At 46.0% G+C, this 17048-nt stretch overlaps 2 protein-coding genes across 10 annotated transcripts in view; both read right to left on the reverse strand.

Annotated features, from left to right (window-relative positions):
- The window catches only part of COLQ (collagen like tail subunit of asymmetric acetylcholinesterase), a 76643-nt gene that overhangs the window by 51148 nt on the left and 8447 nt on the right, over positions 1-17048 (reverse strand). Inside the window, exon 1 of one of the 9 annotated variants that reach the window (XM_074405684.1) lies at positions 16222-16275. The exons of 7 other annotated variants lie outside the window; for them this stretch is intronic. Coding sequence is in view for 1 of the 2 variants with exons in the window: in XM_003924944.4 (XP_003924993.2) it covers positions 2680-2755 (76 nt within the window). In the remaining variant the exon portion in view is untranslated. Of the gene's footprint in view, positions 1-2679; positions 6537-16221; positions 16276-17048 lie in introns of those variants that run through there. One more of the 9 variants, XM_003924944.4, reaches the window with a different exon arrangement.
- The window catches only part of HACL1 (2-hydroxyacyl-CoA lyase 1), a 90237-nt gene continuing 81314 nt past the window's right edge, over positions 8126-17048 (reverse strand). The window contains exon 17 of the mRNA XM_074405678.1: positions 8126-8322. Within this exon, the coding sequence (XP_074261779.1) occupies positions 8245-8322 (78 nt within the window). The 3' untranslated portion in view covers positions 8126-8244. The remainder of the gene's footprint in view (positions 8323-17048) is intronic.

Genomic DNA, 17048 nt, shown 5'->3' on the forward strand with positions numbered 1-17048 from the left:
AGTCGCTAGGAGTGGGCAGCTTCCGTTGTCGAGTGGTGGAGGCCGGCAGGTTCGTACCAATTCTGGAACCTTTTTAAGGTCCCCTGGCTGCAGTTCCTCCTTGCTTCTCTTTTGCCTCAGGGCTGAGGCTGCAGGGTTCCAAAAGCACCTGGGAGGCCGGCAGGCCCACATGGCTAATGTGCACTCATCACCATTGTTTTTCCAGACCATATATGGCCTCCAGTCCCTTCCTTCACCCAGCACCCTGTGTGGCCTTCCACAGATGAAGAACTTTTTATCATTTAAAGCATCACTTCTCTCCTTTCTTCCTGGAAACTGGAGGCTTCTTCAGTGACCACAAATTATCAGCTGCATTTCTGGCTGCGGGCTCTGCATTGTTCCACCCCCTCCACCCCACCCCATTTCCTTTCGCCCTTTCCCCCTTGACCCACTTTCTTCCCAGCAGGGGAAGGCTATCTATTTCTGCCCTTCCCCCACTCCCTGGAGCTGTTTGTTTTTAGCAGCCTAGTTTATTTACAGCTCCTTCCAGCTCAGAATATTTCCATCAGGTGGATGTGTTTGGGAGCAGCTTCCCCCTCCCCCTCCTTACCAATCAACTAAGCCAGGACTTCACATGTCTATTTTGGTGTCATCCGAGTGGCCTGTGGGTATCTCTCATGGACCTTCTCTGTAGAATCATGTCTGAGCTCAGGCTTCAGTCTGGAAAAGCCCCGGAAGGCTCTGTTGTATTGAAAGCAATCCTGTGAGTATCTCTGCGGAGCCTGCAGAAACCTGGGTACAGTGCCGTGGCTCAGCCCCAGGCAGCTGCCTTGGAAATGCCAATCATCATGGAACTTCAGGACCTCATGCCCCAACTTAAAGACATCAAGGTCATGTTGTATGTGGCCAGTGCATTGCCAAATTGTGGGTAATTGTTTAATGCAGGCTTTGGGCAAGTGTTTGGGGCTTTTGTTGTTGATAATGCTGATTTTGCCCTTTGGACTCAATACCCATTCTTGAAAAGAAGACTTTCTCCTGTTTCATTTCAAGAAACTGAGACACATCTTTGGAAAGTGATTATCTCTGATTTACTATTGGAAAGACATGGACTGGAATCAAAGAGTGTTAAGTCCGGGTGCAAGTGGCCATGTGAGCCAGCGCAACTCACTTAATCTGAAACTTAATTTCCTCATCAGTACCACAAGGAGTTTTGCCCAAATCATCCCCAGAGTCCTTTAGTCTTTTGTTTGGTTGGCTTTTGAGATGAAGTCTCTGTTGCCCAGGCTGGAGAGCAATGGTGCATTCTCAGCCTACTGCAACCTTCGCCTCCCAGGTTCAAGCCATTCTCGTGCCTCAGCCTCCTGAGTAGCTGGGATTACAGGTGTGTGCCACCACGCTCAGCTAATATTTGTATTTTTAGTAGAGATGGGTTTTGTCATGTTGGCCAGGCTGGTCTTGAACTCCTGACCTCAGGTGATCCACCTGCCTCAGCTTCCCAAAGTGCTGTGATTACAGGCACGAGCCACTGCGCCTGGCCTCCTTTAGTCCCTTTTTAAAATAAGTATGACAGCAGGACCATCACCGTGTCCCTCTTCATCTCTCCTCTTGCAAGGCCAGCCCCACAACAGGTTACTAGAAACAGCCTTTCCCATTTCTGCCTTCTCTCTTTGCATCGAGTAGCCTCCCCTCCCAACCCCTCAATTCAACAAATGTGTCATGAGATGCTGCCAAAGGAAAGAAGTGACATAAGCATCCTGCCTCAGCAGTTTGGGAGAATTACAAGCGCAGCCATATAACTGTTCTGCACCTGCCTGTCTAGTTGGTGGACTAGTCAGCTTTTTACTTCCCCCTCCTCCTTTGGGGCCTTTCCCTGCCTAAGAGAACTTGCATGAGAAAGCAACTCAAGAGAAGAGAGAAGGCCAAAGGCACATTCTGTACAACATCTCGGACTGCTTTGACTTTACTGCAGTGAGTTGGGTCTCAGCTACAATAAAGTTCTTACACTAACTGAATGAAATTTGCCCAAAATTTCCCCCAAGTCACATGTTGCATAGAAGGCTGCACCCTACAACTTTCCTTCAATCCCCACAACAAACCTTGACAAACAAACTCTGATCCTAAAAGTTGCAGGTAATTTGAACTTCTCTGAAAAGACCATGCTGGAGTTTGCCTTCTGCTGTATGTATGCAAACAGGCAAGGATGCAACCTACGAAGAACAATTTGGTGGCTTGGTGGCTGTGCCTCTGAGCCAAATTACCCAAGGCAGTCCACTCAAGAGTGATGAAGAGTGCCTCAGCCACCCAATGCCAGCGGGTGCCCAGACCACAGAACACAATTTTACTTCAAAGCCAAGGTAGCAACTGCCAGCCAGCCAGCCTGAAGTCAAGGACACAAGAGGGACACAGACAAGTGCACACACGCGTAAGTATGTATACCAGGTCCCCATCAACTCTACTGCGAAACCCCTTTGCACTGCAATTTCAAAACTGGCTGAGAAGTTTAAAATTTAAAGGCTTTCACACTGAGAAACTGCCCTGTGAAAGAAAAAAAAATGTAAAGAAAAAAAATTTAAAGGCTCCTAAAACCTCCTAGTACAGTGTGCTTTCCAAGAGCCTTTTTTCCAAAACAATGCATGCACACGAGCATGCACACCCCACACACACACACACACACACACACACACACACACACAAACTCACCCAAGCAGCCTGCTGAGTAACAGAGCAGTCCTGAAATGATGAGCAGATGAGCGAGGCTGAATGATGAGCCCATCATTGTGAGGCAAGGCCCAAAATGGACTGGCCAGGGAACACTAGCTGGAGACAGGCTGAGATTTGTCACGCCTCCGAGTGCTCTCAGTGCTTGGCCTGTTTGGCATTAGGGGTGGGAGTTGGCCAATCCCTGCTTTGATGTTGCTTCTGCCCCAGATGCCAGGGGTCTGGGGCCAGTCCTGAGCTCTCGGGAGCAGCAATGGGTAAGCAGCCCTGCTCTAGCTGGCCAAACACTGCTCTAGGGGAGGCTTGGAGGACAAGAGTGCCTTCAGGCCAGGGGAAGACATGAGGTTGGGAGTCCAGGGATACTTATCCCCCTGCAAGCCAAGAGGAAATGGAGTGCAATCAGTCACACAGGCTGCTTTTTATTTGGCTCAAAAACTGCCTTGTCAATACTGCTCTGGTAAGCCTCAAGGTCGACCCCCCACAGAGACTATCCAAGGTGAGCCTGCCCTCCTCTGCTTCAGGAAGATCTTCATGGCCAGGGGTCCCAGGTCTCATTTGGTCTGGGCCAAAGTGTCACTGACAAAGCTAAACATAACTAAACAACAACAACAACAACAACAAAACCACAAGCAAACAAACAAAATATATGGATTCCCAAAGGGTATGTGGGCAGGTGCATGAAGCCTGCCTATAAAATAGTAAAGTGGCGTATACCAGTTACATGTTCAAATCTGTCTGATACTTTATAGGCACACCCAGGGCACAGGCATGGACACACACAATATTTTAGATTATGAAAGACAAGCTTATTAGTATACCACTTAGCAATAAGCACTATTCTTTTAATCAGCTTAGTAAAGACCACAGGTTATAGCAGGAGTCAGTAAACTTTTGCTATAAAGGGCCATATAGGAAACATTTAGGCTTTGTGGGTCACACGGTCGCTATTACAACCTCACTTTGCCATTGTACAGGAAAGCAGCCATAGACAATATGTAAAGGAATGAGTGTGGCCATGTTTTGTAAAAGTTTATTTACAAAAATAGGGGGCAGGCTGGATTTGGCCTACAGGCTGCAGTTTGCCAAGCCCCGCACTATAGCCTTCGAAAGAAAGGACACTTCTTGTGTTCATTCATTCATTTACTGTTTTATTCATTCAAAACACAGCAAGTACCAAATCGTGCAAGACACAATGACTAGACACAGTTCCTGCCCTTGGAATGTCTTGTTCAGTGTCACAGGAAGAGTACTGGCCCTGGAGTCATCCAAGTTGGGTTTAAGTCCTTGTTTTGCCACTTAGTAACTGTGTGGCCTTGAGGAAGTTATTCATTCTTTGGGAGTCTAAGCTTTCTTACTTAAAAAGCGGGCGTGCAAAGCCGACTTTGATAGTTTGTTGTAGGATTAGAGCTACAGCTTTTGGAATTCCTGGCACAGAACAAGGGCTCTTTTATCGACATATTCTTGGATAACTGTTGTATAACGTAAAAGAGAAGAATGGCTAACATAGGGTAGGGATGCCTGAAGGGATTTACAGAAGGAAGAAATAGGTAACAGTTGAGAGAGAGAGGGTCCAAGTGAGATATCAAGGAAGGGTTCCTGGAAGAGGTGGCATTTGAGCTGATACTTGAAAGCAGAGATTTGCTGTATCAAGATGGGAGGAGTGGGAGGTGAGGCTTAGGATGTGCTCCTTCTCTGGGGAATTCCCCTTTGTCTTTCTCAGAAACTGGGTATAAGACCTCAGAGAAAGTAACAGTAAGGTCAGGGAGTCCTCAGTCCTGAGTCCTGGAGACTTGCAGAAGTATCTGCATCACATTTTCCCAACTTTCTCTATTCTGAGTCATATTCTTGCAGCTCTTCATTTTTCAAATTTCATTTCACAAACCTTCAGCGATGGAAGTTTTGCCACTTTTCACACCAAAAGCACTCACATTTTTTTTTAATCACATGGCATCAAACTTGTTCTAAAGAGGTTAACATATGTAAACCACTCAGCTGTACTTTGTTTCATTATTGTAAAAACAAAAGTAGCTGAAGTAGATGATTGCTGGGGTCCCGTCCAACTCAGCATGCGTATGAATCTCTCTTTGAACCTAATGGTTCAGGCTCATGAACATCTTCTGCCTCTTCTCTGTGTTTCTCTCCTGCCACTCTCTTTTCTGTCTCTGTCTTACCCTCTCTGCCTCTGTCTCTTTCTGTTTATAACTTTGTCTCATTCTTCGGCATTGTCTCTGTCTTTCCAAGCATGCACCATTGAATTTAAGTCAAATTTCTGGATGTATGCTCAACTACTTTTAACTGCTCTCCAGCCAAGTGTGCCAGCCTGGGATTAAGAGCCCTGGTCTTTAGCCCTGGCAGTAACTCACTGTGTGACCTAGGACAGTTCATTTCTCCTGTGGGTCTGGATTTTTCTAGATGTATAATGAAAGCCATTGGACCAGATGAGCTCTAAGCCCTTTCCAGCTTTGGTCTCTACCAGGGTCTGTGATGCCTGAGACATCAAGGGTTCCTGGACAGGGGTGGAGGAATTCCCCTCTTTCCACTTGGTAAGCAATCGTTGCCCTCAAGTTCCCTCAGGTGCCTTGGCCTGGCACCAGCTCACCACAGCAGAGCTGTCTGCAAAATCTAATTCACAATACAAGTTTCCGGGGCCTTCCTGCAGCTGTCAGCAGGTGTCACAGTCACAATATTTTGTCTTAATTACAGCTCTGGGATTTATCAGCCAGGCTAGAGACCACTGCTGGAATATGGCATCCCTGGGAGCTGTTCCAGGCGCTCCTGTCCCTGCTGCTGCCACACACAGGCCTGTTCCCTGCCTATGGAGCCAAAGTGGATTCTGCTTTGCATGGTTTTCCTGCTCTGTCTCCCACACTATCACCCAGAGAGCCTGTGGGGCTTCCCTTCCCAGGGACCCAGAAGCAAAGACATCTACTGTTTGGGGCAGTGCCAAGGGTCCCACCATCCCTAGAGCATTTCATGTCCTCTGTCCCATCCCAAAACCTTGGTGGGCAGAGAAATAGGTAGGAGGACCCGAGTTCTACCTTCCCACTGACAATGATTCTCTCCTCGGCAAGCATTGGTCAGGCTCCCCTGAGCCCTCTTGATTAGGCCTTGAACGTGGGCTTCCGTGTCCATCCTTGCAGAGTCCAGTTACAGCCAGAGTCTTGATAAGTCAGTTTAGAGAGAATCCCCCTCTCTTGAGAACTGATCGTCCTGGTCTGCCTTCAGCAAGAATCCTGTTAAGTTGGTTCAGCCAAAATCCCCCTACCCTGATGTCTTCTCTTAGTATTTTTAATCCACTGACTCACCCAACCTGCTTCTTGGTTATAAATCCCCATTTGTCCTTGTTGTAATGGAGCTAGGGCTGACTCTGCCTATTAGGATAGTCTTTAAATCTATTGCAACAATCTTGGATAAAATCTTCCTTACCTGCTCATTGCAACCTCCACCTCCCGGGTTTAGTATCAGAATAATTTTTTCTTTAATCTCACCTCTAGATCCAATGGTTTTGCTTACTCAGGAGAGTCTTGTAATAGACCAACCTCTTGGGGACAGAGTTTTCATGTCATCTGCTAACATGCACTAATTTTTTCTTTTTTTTTTTGAGATGCAGTTTTGCTCGTGTTGCCGAGGCTGGAGTACAATGATGTGATCTTGGATTACTGCAACTTCTCCCTCTGGGGTTCAAGCGATTCTCATGCCCCAGCTTCCTGAGTTGCTGGAATTACAGGCACCTGCCACCACACTTGGCTAATTTTTTGTATTTTTAGTAGAGATGGGGTTTCACCATGTTGGCTAGGCCGCTCTTGAACTCCTGACCTCAGGTGATCCACCCACCTCAGCCTCCCAAGGTGTTGGGATTATAGACATGAGCCACTGTGCCCAGACTTTAATTTTAATTTTAATTTTAATTAATTAATTATTTTTGCCCAAGTCTTGCTCTGTTGCCCAGGCTGGAGTGCAAAGGCGTTATCTCCACTCACTGCAACCTCTGCCTTCTGGGTCCAAGTGACTCTCCTGTCTCAGCCTCCCAAGTAGCTGGGGTTTCAGGTATGTACCACCATGCCTGGCTAATTTTTTGTATTTTCAGTAGAGACGGGGTTTCACCATTTGGCCAGGCTGGTCTTCAACTCCTGACCTTGTGATCCGCCCACCTCGGCCTCCCAAAGTGCTGGGATTACAGGCATGAGCCACTGCTCCCAGTCTATACATTTTTTTTTTTTTTCAGACAAAGTCTCTCTCTGTCATTCAGACTGGAGTGCAGCAGTGCGATCCTGGCTCACTGCAACCTCCGCCTCCTGGGTTCAAGAGATTCTAGTGCCTCAGCCTCTGGAGTAGCTGGAATTACAGGCACACACCACCATGCCTGGCTAAGTTTTTTATATTTTTAGTAGAGATGAGGTCTCACCATGTTGCCCAAGCTGGTCCTGAACTCCTGGCTCCTGTTATCTGCCCACCTTGGCCTCCCAAACTGCTGAGATTACAGGTGTGAGCCACCGTGCCCGGCCTAACTGGCACTCATTAGTACAGGTTTCCTGGAATGCTGTGTTAAGAAGGACTCTGAGGAAAGGGGGCCATGACTTGTTAGTATCATGTTCCCTGAGATGAGGGGAAGGAGTATGGCCTGCGTTGCATACTTGCAGACTCTTACTTGGCAAAATCCACATCATTAAGTGACGATGACCCAGGCTCAGCATTTCCCAGGCATGATTGCATTTAACTCTCACAGCTGATTATCCCCATTTACAAAGGAGAAAATTACTCTTGGAGAAGTCAAATCAATTGACCTGGACCACACAGCTAGTACAGAATTGGGGTTAGAGTTCCAAAGAAATCTTGTACACAGCCCTAGGAGGAGGTGCCCTCCTGCAGTTATCTGACCCTGCCCCTTGGGGACAGCTCACTGGTTCAACCACTTCCAACCTTCCTGCTTTCCTCTCTGCCCTGGTCTAGTGAGGAGGTTTCCCAGGCTAGCTGGCTGTCTCCACCACTAACTCCCAGCCACTTACGTCCCATCACAGGACCTCCTCCAAGTTGGGCTGTGTGGAGAAGGCTAATATTCCCTCCAAAATGTGTGTTCCCTCTTCCATAGGCCAGAGAGAGCCTTGTGAAGTAGCTGCATTTCCCAGCCCCCTGCAGTATAGAGATATGGGGGCAAGTCATTATTCTTGCCAATGGTTCTGCCTGGGTGCACAGACTCAATCGCTGGGGGACGGTGGAGCTACGGGATGGAAAGGGCCTGCATCCCTGAATGCCAGAAGGGAGGTGCACTGCCCCTGACCAGGGACACTGGACTGTCAGGTGAGCAAAAAATAAATTTTGATTCGGATAAGCCACTAAAATGCTTACCTGTTATAGCAGATAGCATTGCCCTAACCCAGTAGTGAGGTGCCAACATGGGAGGCATTCCATGATGTGCCCCCACTAATCCTTCTTTGATCCCTACAACAACCCCACAAGGTATATATTAGTACTATCATCCTCGTTTTCAGATAAAGCTCAGGAAGATGCACCCAAGGTCACGTGCAACCAGAAGGTAGTAGGCCAGGATTAAATCCGGATTCTGGCTCCAGAGACTTCTGGAGATGCAGTTACCAGCACACAGCAGAGACCTTCCTCCACCACCACCTACAGAGAATGAGCAGGAAACCTCAGAAGAAATGGCACCCAAAGGAGCCAGAGGTGTTGCCTCAGCCAGCTAATGTTGGAGTCACTATCAACACCCAGAATCACATTTTTCTAATCAAACCCAGTAACTGTTCATCTCTGGGTTTCAGTTTCTTCTTGGTTTGTAAACTCCCATGAGTAAATAATCTCTGATTATCCCAACTACAGAGAAGGTTCAATCAGGTGTACTGGTGGTCATCAATCAAACATGGGTTTACCTTCCCTATTCAGTTCTGCAAAGGGGGTGACAAATCAGCAACTCACTTGAAATCCATCAATAAAAAAGATGAATAAACAGATATACGATAGCGTAATTACAGCAAAATGATAGCCAGTGCAGAATCAATGCAGTCTGTGTATTCGTTTGCTAGGGCTGCCGTAAAAAAGTACCACAAACTAAATGGCTTAAACAACAGAGACTTGTTTGCCATAGATTTGGAGGCTGGAAGGCCAAAACCAAGGTGTGGCAGGTTCGTTTTCTCCTGAGGCCTCTTTCCTTGGTTTGGGCATGGCCACCTGCTTGCCATGTCCTCATATAGCCTTTCCTCTGCCCGTATCCCTCATGTCTCTTTGTGTGTTCGGATTTCCTCTTCTTTTAAGAGCACCAGTCAAGTTGGATTAAAGCCCAATCTAATGACCTTATCTTAACTTAATCACTTTTATAAAGACCTCATCTCCAAATACAGTCACATTCTGGCTGGGTGCGGAGGCTCATGCCTGAAATCCCAGCACTTTGGGAGGCCAAGGCAGGTAGATCACTTGAGGTCAGGAGTGGGAGACCAGCCTGGCCAACATGATGAAACCCTGTGTCTACTAAAAATACAAAAATTAGCCAGGTGTGGTGGTGGGTGCCTGTAATCCTAGCTATTTGGGAGGCTGAGGCAGGAGAATCACTTGAACCTCAGAAGTGAAGGTTGCACTAAGTCGAGATTGCGCCACTGCACTCTAGCCTGGGCAACACAGCGAGACTCTGTCTCAAAAAATAAAACCAAAAACAAATACAGTAACATTCTAAAGTACTGGGTATTATTGGGGCTTCAACATGAATTTGGGGGAGACACAATTCAGCCCCAAACAGTGGACATATTGGTGTTTCTTGAACAATTGTCTTTACTTTTTCTGAATGTTTGAAATAGTTGGTAATTTTAAGAAGAATAAAATTTAAAAGTTTAAGTAGGTAACACAGAACCAGAAGATATGTTCACAAGGATTAGGGATAGGAGTAGGTCTGCCCAACTCCCTTGTTGGCCCCTACAGCTGCTGCACAGAGCTAAGGCACCAGCATTGCCTGTAGGTACCTGAAGCCACTCACTGAGAGGCCTTGAGCAGGTCACTGAATCACTGCAAACGACATGAGAAGGATATTCTCTTCTGCCTCCCACCCCTAACCCACAGAGACATCTTGAGGAGGAAAAGTCTGCCCTCACTACAAGGATGAAGGAAAATCAGTCATCTCATATCTGTCATTATTTTATGTAAGTCATATATCAAAAGTGCCTCCTGGCCGGGCGCAGTGGCTCACGCCTGTAATCCCAGCACTTTGGGAGGCCGAGGCGGGTGGATCACGAGGTCAAGAGATCAAGACCATCCTGGTCAACTTGGTGAAACCCCGTCTCTACTAAAAATACAAAAAATTAGCTGGGCTTGGTGGCGCGTGCCTGTAATCCCCGCTACTCAGGAGGCTGAGGCAGGAGAATTGCCTGAACCCAGGAGGTGGAGGTTGTGGTGAGCCAAGATCGCACCATTGAACTCCAGCCTGGGTAACAAGAGGGAAACTTTGTCTCAAAATAAATAAGTAAATAAATAAAAGTGCCTCCTTTGCACACATAGAGATAAGGAAACAAATCCATCCCTCTTTCCCCTGACAAGGGAATTATTTTGGACCTTATCTAAAGAAAGGCATCTGCTTTTTGAGTTCAAGTTCTAATTTGACCAAATGGCATGTGGTAAGTGGAGAGGAAGGAGGAGACAATGCTATTAGGAGCCAAGGGAACATAAAGAAATCTCCCCATGGCTGGCTGCGCCTTGGCTCTGAATTTGATTACAGCGGCTAGCATAAATCAGCCAGTGCTATTAAATCTTCTGCTAGAGCTTGACAGGGGAGGACAAGTTTGTAGAATTATTTGGGAGAACTGGCCATAGGTCAGAGACAAAGCCCTCCAGCTGCACTGGGCCCAAAGGGTGGGTTATTTCCAACACCTGCTGACAACTGTGACTGTGACTGTGGAAAGACCCTGTGTTTCCAGCCGCTGAGTCTCCATGCCTTCATTTTTCCATGGTGACAGTTTAGCTCTATGGGCACTTGTAATTCAAAACCACCTGGCTCAATTATTCCTTTCCCCAGATCCACCTCTGAACCCCCCACCCCACCTCTAGGATCTATTGTCCAAGGGTCCACAACAGGTGGGGAGGAGGGAGGTTGGCTTCCTGGGAGCCCCATGGCTGCCCACTGGCACAGACTGGCATCTCTACCCATTGGTCTCAAAGTCACTCAAACCCTTGGATTCCAGAAATTGGGGAACCTAGGGTTGATCCCTTTGGACTCAGTTGAGCACTAGCACTTATCAACTGAGCAAGTTGGCAGGATTAACCTTAGGCTTTTTGTAGCACTATAATCCTGTGATTCTACTAATCTGGAAACTCTCTGAGATCTCAATTTTCCTTGCTGCTTTGGATCTAAGAGACTTTTAAAGATAGAAAAATTCCATCTTGTGCTCCAGATGAAAGGTGGCACTTTATATGTACAGATGGTGTTTTGTTTAATTGTTTAGAATAGGTAATACATGCACATGTGATTCAAAGTTCAAAACATATAAACAAGTATACACTGTAATTCTCTCTCTCACCCCTCTCCCTCAGCTACCCAGTTCGAATTATTTATTATCAATCATTACTTAGTTCTCTATGTATACTTCTGGGAATATTTTATGCATATACAAGCAAAGAGGTAGGTATACTATTTCCCCCTCTCACTCAAATGGTTACTTGTAGTACTATATTATATATATGGTACTCCCTCTTGGTTTCTTCACAGTATTTCTGTTTAAGAGGCAGCATCTCTGCCAGGCACAGTGGCTCACGCCTGTAATCCCTGCACTGTAGGAGGCCAAGGAGGCGGATCATCTGAGGTCAGGAGTTAGAGACCATCCTGGCCAACATGGTGAAACCCCATCTCTACTAAAAATACAAAAATTAGCTGGGTGTGGCAGCGTGTGCTTGTAATCCCACCTACTCAGGGGGCTGAGGCAGGAGAATCGTTTGAACCCAGGAGGGAGTTCAAAAAGTATGGACACTTAAAATTTTTACACATACTGCCTGGGATCTCACTCTGATGCCCAGGCCGGAGTGTGGTGGTACAATCACAGTTCACTGTGATTGTAGTGAGCTCAGATCATGCCACCCATTGCACTCCAGCCTGGTGACAAAGCTAGACTCCATCTAAAGAGAGAGAGAGAGAGAGAGAGAGAGAGAGAGAGAGAGAGAGAGAGAAACCTCATTATGCTGCCCAAGCTGGAGTGCAGGTATAATCCCATTAATAATCAGCACAGGAGTTTTGACCTACTCTGTTTCTAACCTGAGTGGGTTCACCCCCTCCTAGAGCAGTGGGACACTCCGCTCCTGAAAGGTCACTGCAGTGATGCAAAACTTGGTGTGAGTATCCCATCATCATAATGCACTATAGCCCAGAACTTGAATCTACAAGCAATCTTCCTGCCTCAGTCTCCTGAGTAGCTGGGACTATAAGCACACATGAGTGCATCAGGCTCTTCAGAGTATGTCTAAGAAATTACTCTGTAACCACATAAAATGCATCCACATTGTTTTCTTTTTTTTTTTTTTCCTCTTAGAGTCAGGATCTTGCCATGTTGCCTAGGCCGGTCTCATATTCCTGGTCTCAAGTGACCCTCCTATCTCGCCCTCCCAAATTGCTACGATTACAGGTGTGAGCCACCGTGCCCAGCCCACATTCTTATCTATGGCTGCACAAGATCCCTTCATTTGGAAGAACCAAAATTTGTTCACTCTGCCCCCTACTGATGTGCATTTGGATGATTTACAAACATTTGCTGATGCAAACAATGGAACTAAATAATCTTCCACATGCATCTTTGGGTATGTTGGTAAGAATATCCATGAAGTAAATTCCTAGAAATAAAAATACTGGGTCAAAAAGTATGGACACTTACAATTTTTACACCTACTGCCTAATTCATCTCCAGGAAGCACCCATCAATTCAGGTCCCCTCCTAGGAGCAATGGATGAGAGCGCCTGTTTCCACACAACTTCACCAACAGTCGGATGTTCGACCTCTTGAATTTTGCCCATTTGATAGGTGAAAAGTGGATCTCACTCTGATGCCTAGGCTGGAGTGTGGTGGTACAATCACAGTTCACTGTAGCCTTGACCTCCCAGGCTTAAGCAATCCTCCACCTCAGCCTCCCAAGTAGCTGGGACTACAGGTGTGTGCCACCATGCCCAGGTAATTTTTTGTATTTTTTAGTAAGATGGGGTTTTGCCATGTTAGCCAACTGGTCTCAAACATTTGGGCTCAAGCGATCTGCTAGCCTCAGCCTCCTAAAGTGCTGGGATTACAGGCGTGAGCCACTGCACCCAGCCTCTGGCATGGTTTTAATTTTCATTTCTCATATAGCAAATGAGACTGAGAATATTTTCAAACATTTTGAAGCCATGCGTAATTTTTAAATTTTTTTCATTGGGTTGTCATTTTTTCTCTTACATTTTTTTTCTTATATATAGGAAAGAAACACTTTATTATATGACTTGCAAATATTTTCCCTCATTTGTTTTGACCTTCTGACTTTGTTTTTGCCACACATAATTTTTTTTATGTAGCAGAATTTAATGTATAATCATTTTCTTTTACAGTTTCTGGGTTTTCCCACACACTAAAGTTACCCCCCAAAAATCGCCCAAGGTTTCTTCTAACAATTTTATAGTTTCATTTTATTTCAAATTTAATTCTTAATTCATTTGTAACCCATTCTGGTGTTTTCCAGAAGACATCTTACCTGTGGCCTAAAGCAGAACACAAAAACAGTCTTTCAACTACCTTAGGTAGCCTGCCAACACCAACTATCACAACTGTCAACAACATGTATGTATTAAGCACTTACTATGTGCTAAGCGTTGGCCTCCAATGGCCTGAATGTTGCCTTCATTTGAGACGTTACTTATCTAAGATAAGTAAACTGAAGCTCAAAGAAGTGCCCAGGTAAATGGCAGAGTCTGACTTGAATAAAGGTGGGTTGTCTTCTTGATTGCTTTGCTCTTACACAAACTCCAGCCACTTGTATAATGAGTAGCCAAGTATATTGTAGGAGGTACATTAAATAATGGTCATTTGATTTAGGGGAAGTATCTCAAATGCTATGTATCTTAAGTAATGGTCATAATGAATCTAGAGACTGAAAGACAGGTTTGACGAATGAATAATTCATCAAATAATTCCACAAAGCCCCCATCAATTCACATCCCCTCCTAGGAGCAGTGGATGAGAATGTCTGTTTCCACACACCTTAACTAACAGTCTGATGTTGCATCTTTTGAATTCTGCCCATTCGATAGATGAAAAACGGCCAGATTTTCAGTCTCATTCATTATATGAGAAAAGAAAATTAAAACCACACTGCCAGCCAGGTGCAGTGGTTCAGGCCTGTCATCCCAACACTTTGGGAGACTGAGGCGGGCAGATCATCTGAGCTCAGGAGTTCAAGACCAGCCTGGGCAACATGCGGAGACCCCGTCTTTACTAAAAATACAAAAATTACATATATAATAATTATAAGAAGAACAAGTATCTCAATCAATTCAAGTGGATTGTATTGCTTCAATTACAAAAAAACATTGAGCAAAATGCAAAGCAGCAGTGGATGGGTATACGGCCAGAAAATTGGGCATCTATGTCAAATCAGCCACTATTTACTGGAGCTCCACTTGAAAATCTCATATTTAATCATCTTCCTCTGATTGCCCAGGAGGACCTGCACTCGGCAGGCCTGGTGACTTGATGGCCACTGTCCATCTCAAAGGGGGCGTGCAAGGCAGATGCCATGTGGACAGAGGGCCTGTTCTGATGATGAATTGGATACAGTAAGTGGCTTGTCTTCTTGCTAGGTTTTGCATAGAGTGGCAGAATTTCCAAAGAGCAGACACTCTCAGGATTGCAGTGCCTTGTGGGGTTTCCACGTAAGATCACTCCTTTCTCAGAAGGGGAGAATCTTCCTCCCTCACAGTCACAGGAAGAGCTCCTGCCTGTGAACTCTGCCTGTTTGCAAGCCTCTCTGCTGAGAACTCAGAATGGCTAAGGTGCTGTCCTCAGTTATGAGCATCCCACATCCTGAAAGCCAAATGTTGCCCTTCAAAGTTCAACAATAATTCCTGAGTACATACTCTGACTTAGGCCCAGAGCGGGGCCCTTCCCAGGCTCTCTCCTTGGATTCTTGTAATGACGTTATGGATTGTATTTTATTATGTCCCCCTTTTCCAGCTGAGGAAAACTGATGCTATGACATCCAAGGTCCTCTGCGGCTTGGATTCCGAACCCAGACCTTCGGTCCCATCGCCTATGCACTGGGATGTCCCCAACTCCACCTCAGACTTTAGACGGAGCCTCTCAATTCTGAAACTGGAATCTTCAGCACCAAATAAGAGCAGATGGAATGAAAATGGAATGAAGCACCCCAGGAGGAGGAGGAGGAGGCAATTCCAGTTCCTCTCCACCATTTGGAATAATGGTTGCAACCAGAAATTGAGAGCCAACTGCGTGACAGGTGCAGTGCAAAGCTCTGTATGTATTAGCTCATTTTATCCCCATCACCATCTAAAATGGAGACTCTTACTATCCCCATTTTACAGATGTGGAAACTTAAATATGAAGAAATTAAACCGTGGCTGGACGTAGTGGCGGCTCATGCCTATAATTCCAGCACTTTGGGAGGCCAAGACAGGTGGATCACTTGAGCGCAGGAGTTCAGGACCAGCCGGGGCAACATGGCAAAACCCCGTCTCTACAAAAAATACAAAAATTGGCTGGGGATGGTGGCATGTGCCTGTAATCCCAGCTACGGGAGAGAGAGCTGAGGCAGAGACTGCAGTGATTATGCCTCAGCACTCCAGCCTGGTGACAGAATGAAAAAGAAGGGGAGGGAAGAAAGAAGGAGAAAGAGAAAAGGAAGGAAGGAAGGAAGGTAGGTAGGAAGGAAGGAAGAAATTAAACCAAAACCAAAAAAGATTACATGGTCAAGATTCCTCAGCTAATGGGTTAGAGACTCACTAAGCCCAGAACTGTCTGAATGGGAACTCCATGCCTTTTACTCTCACATCATGGTACTCAGTGCCAACGCTCAGAAAAGAAACACGCCAAGACCCCTTCTTTGTGTGGTGCTAATTCTGTAAATTCCAAATACCATGTTAGCCACAAAGTCAGGGAAAGACTAAGTTAAAAGGATATTTAAAGTCTGGTCTATCCCTTAATTTTACAGATGAGGAAACTGGGTCCTATAAGAGAGCAAATGGCTTGTGCAACACTATAAATGTGCCCTGATTTTACTTCAGTTCCTAAGCACTGTGTTGCAAGTCTGTCTAAAAACACAAGTAAACAGGCAAATGGCCAACCCCCTGCCTACATGTCTCCATACGACCTTCCACTGGACATGAACAAAATAACCTTGGCAGTTATGCCCAGGGCAGCCGGCTCCTATGCCTGTCCGGCCAATGCATTCTTATTCTCAGTTTGCCTTCTCCGAACTTCTCAGACACCCATAGAAAGAGGCGAGTGGTGCAGAAGGATGAGGAGTAAGTGTGGGATGCCTGGGAGGGATGGAACCTGCCCAACTCACATGGACGCTTCCTTCTTTTCCTTCCTCTCTATTTTCATGTGCAGCCCCCAGCTGGTTGGCGGTGCAAAGCCTGTAGCAGCCATGAGGCCTCTCCTTCAGCTGTTGCCAGCTCCCAAACACGCGCCTCATGCCTGTGTTTATGCTAGTTGCCATGAGAGATAAGTGAGGGCTTGAATGGAGCTAACTGCTCCTGAGCTGGCAGATGGAAGAAGGCCAGGTGTATTTTTAAAGCATCTGGGAAAGCCGGCCACCACGAGAAGAGCCTCCTTCTCTGGGCAACGTGTTCCTTCTTTAGGGGCTAGTTTACAAATGCAAAATGGGTGGAAGCTGAGTCTCTTCTTTTTTGCCCTAACTCACTGGATATTTTAAGCAAAAAGTTCTTTGGGTTGTATTTGAAATTTTTGCCTTTTGACACAATTAATTACAGAAAAAAATTGTGACCTCTTGCCATGTGTAGAGACACCATGAGGTTCTAGAAAGAATGACAGAAAATATGTATATATCACCATTGTATGCCAGGCACTATTGAAAGTACTTTATGTTCACAATTAGACCACTTAATCCTTACAATTTCTCTGGAAATTAAATCCTACTTTTAGAGCCATTTCATAGACGAGGAAGTTTAGGCACCAACTGGGTAAACTGCCAAGGTCACAAAGCTAAGGGAATACAGGATGTGAACCCCAGCAGCGTGGCACCAGAGGCCCTACTCCTAACCACTCCGCAATTCTGCCTTTTCCATGACTTGAGGTCAGAAGTCCTGATGTGGACTGTTGACCCAGCCACTGGGTGACTGCACCTCTATGAATGTTCTTTTCCTCTTTGGT

Source organism: Saimiri boliviensis, chromosome 9, assembly GCF_048565385.1.
Source record: "Saimiri boliviensis isolate mSaiBol1 chromosome 9, mSaiBol1.pri, whole genome shotgun sequence".
Classification (NCBI taxonomy): domain Eukaryota; kingdom Metazoa; phylum Chordata; class Mammalia; order Primates; family Cebidae; genus Saimiri; species Saimiri boliviensis.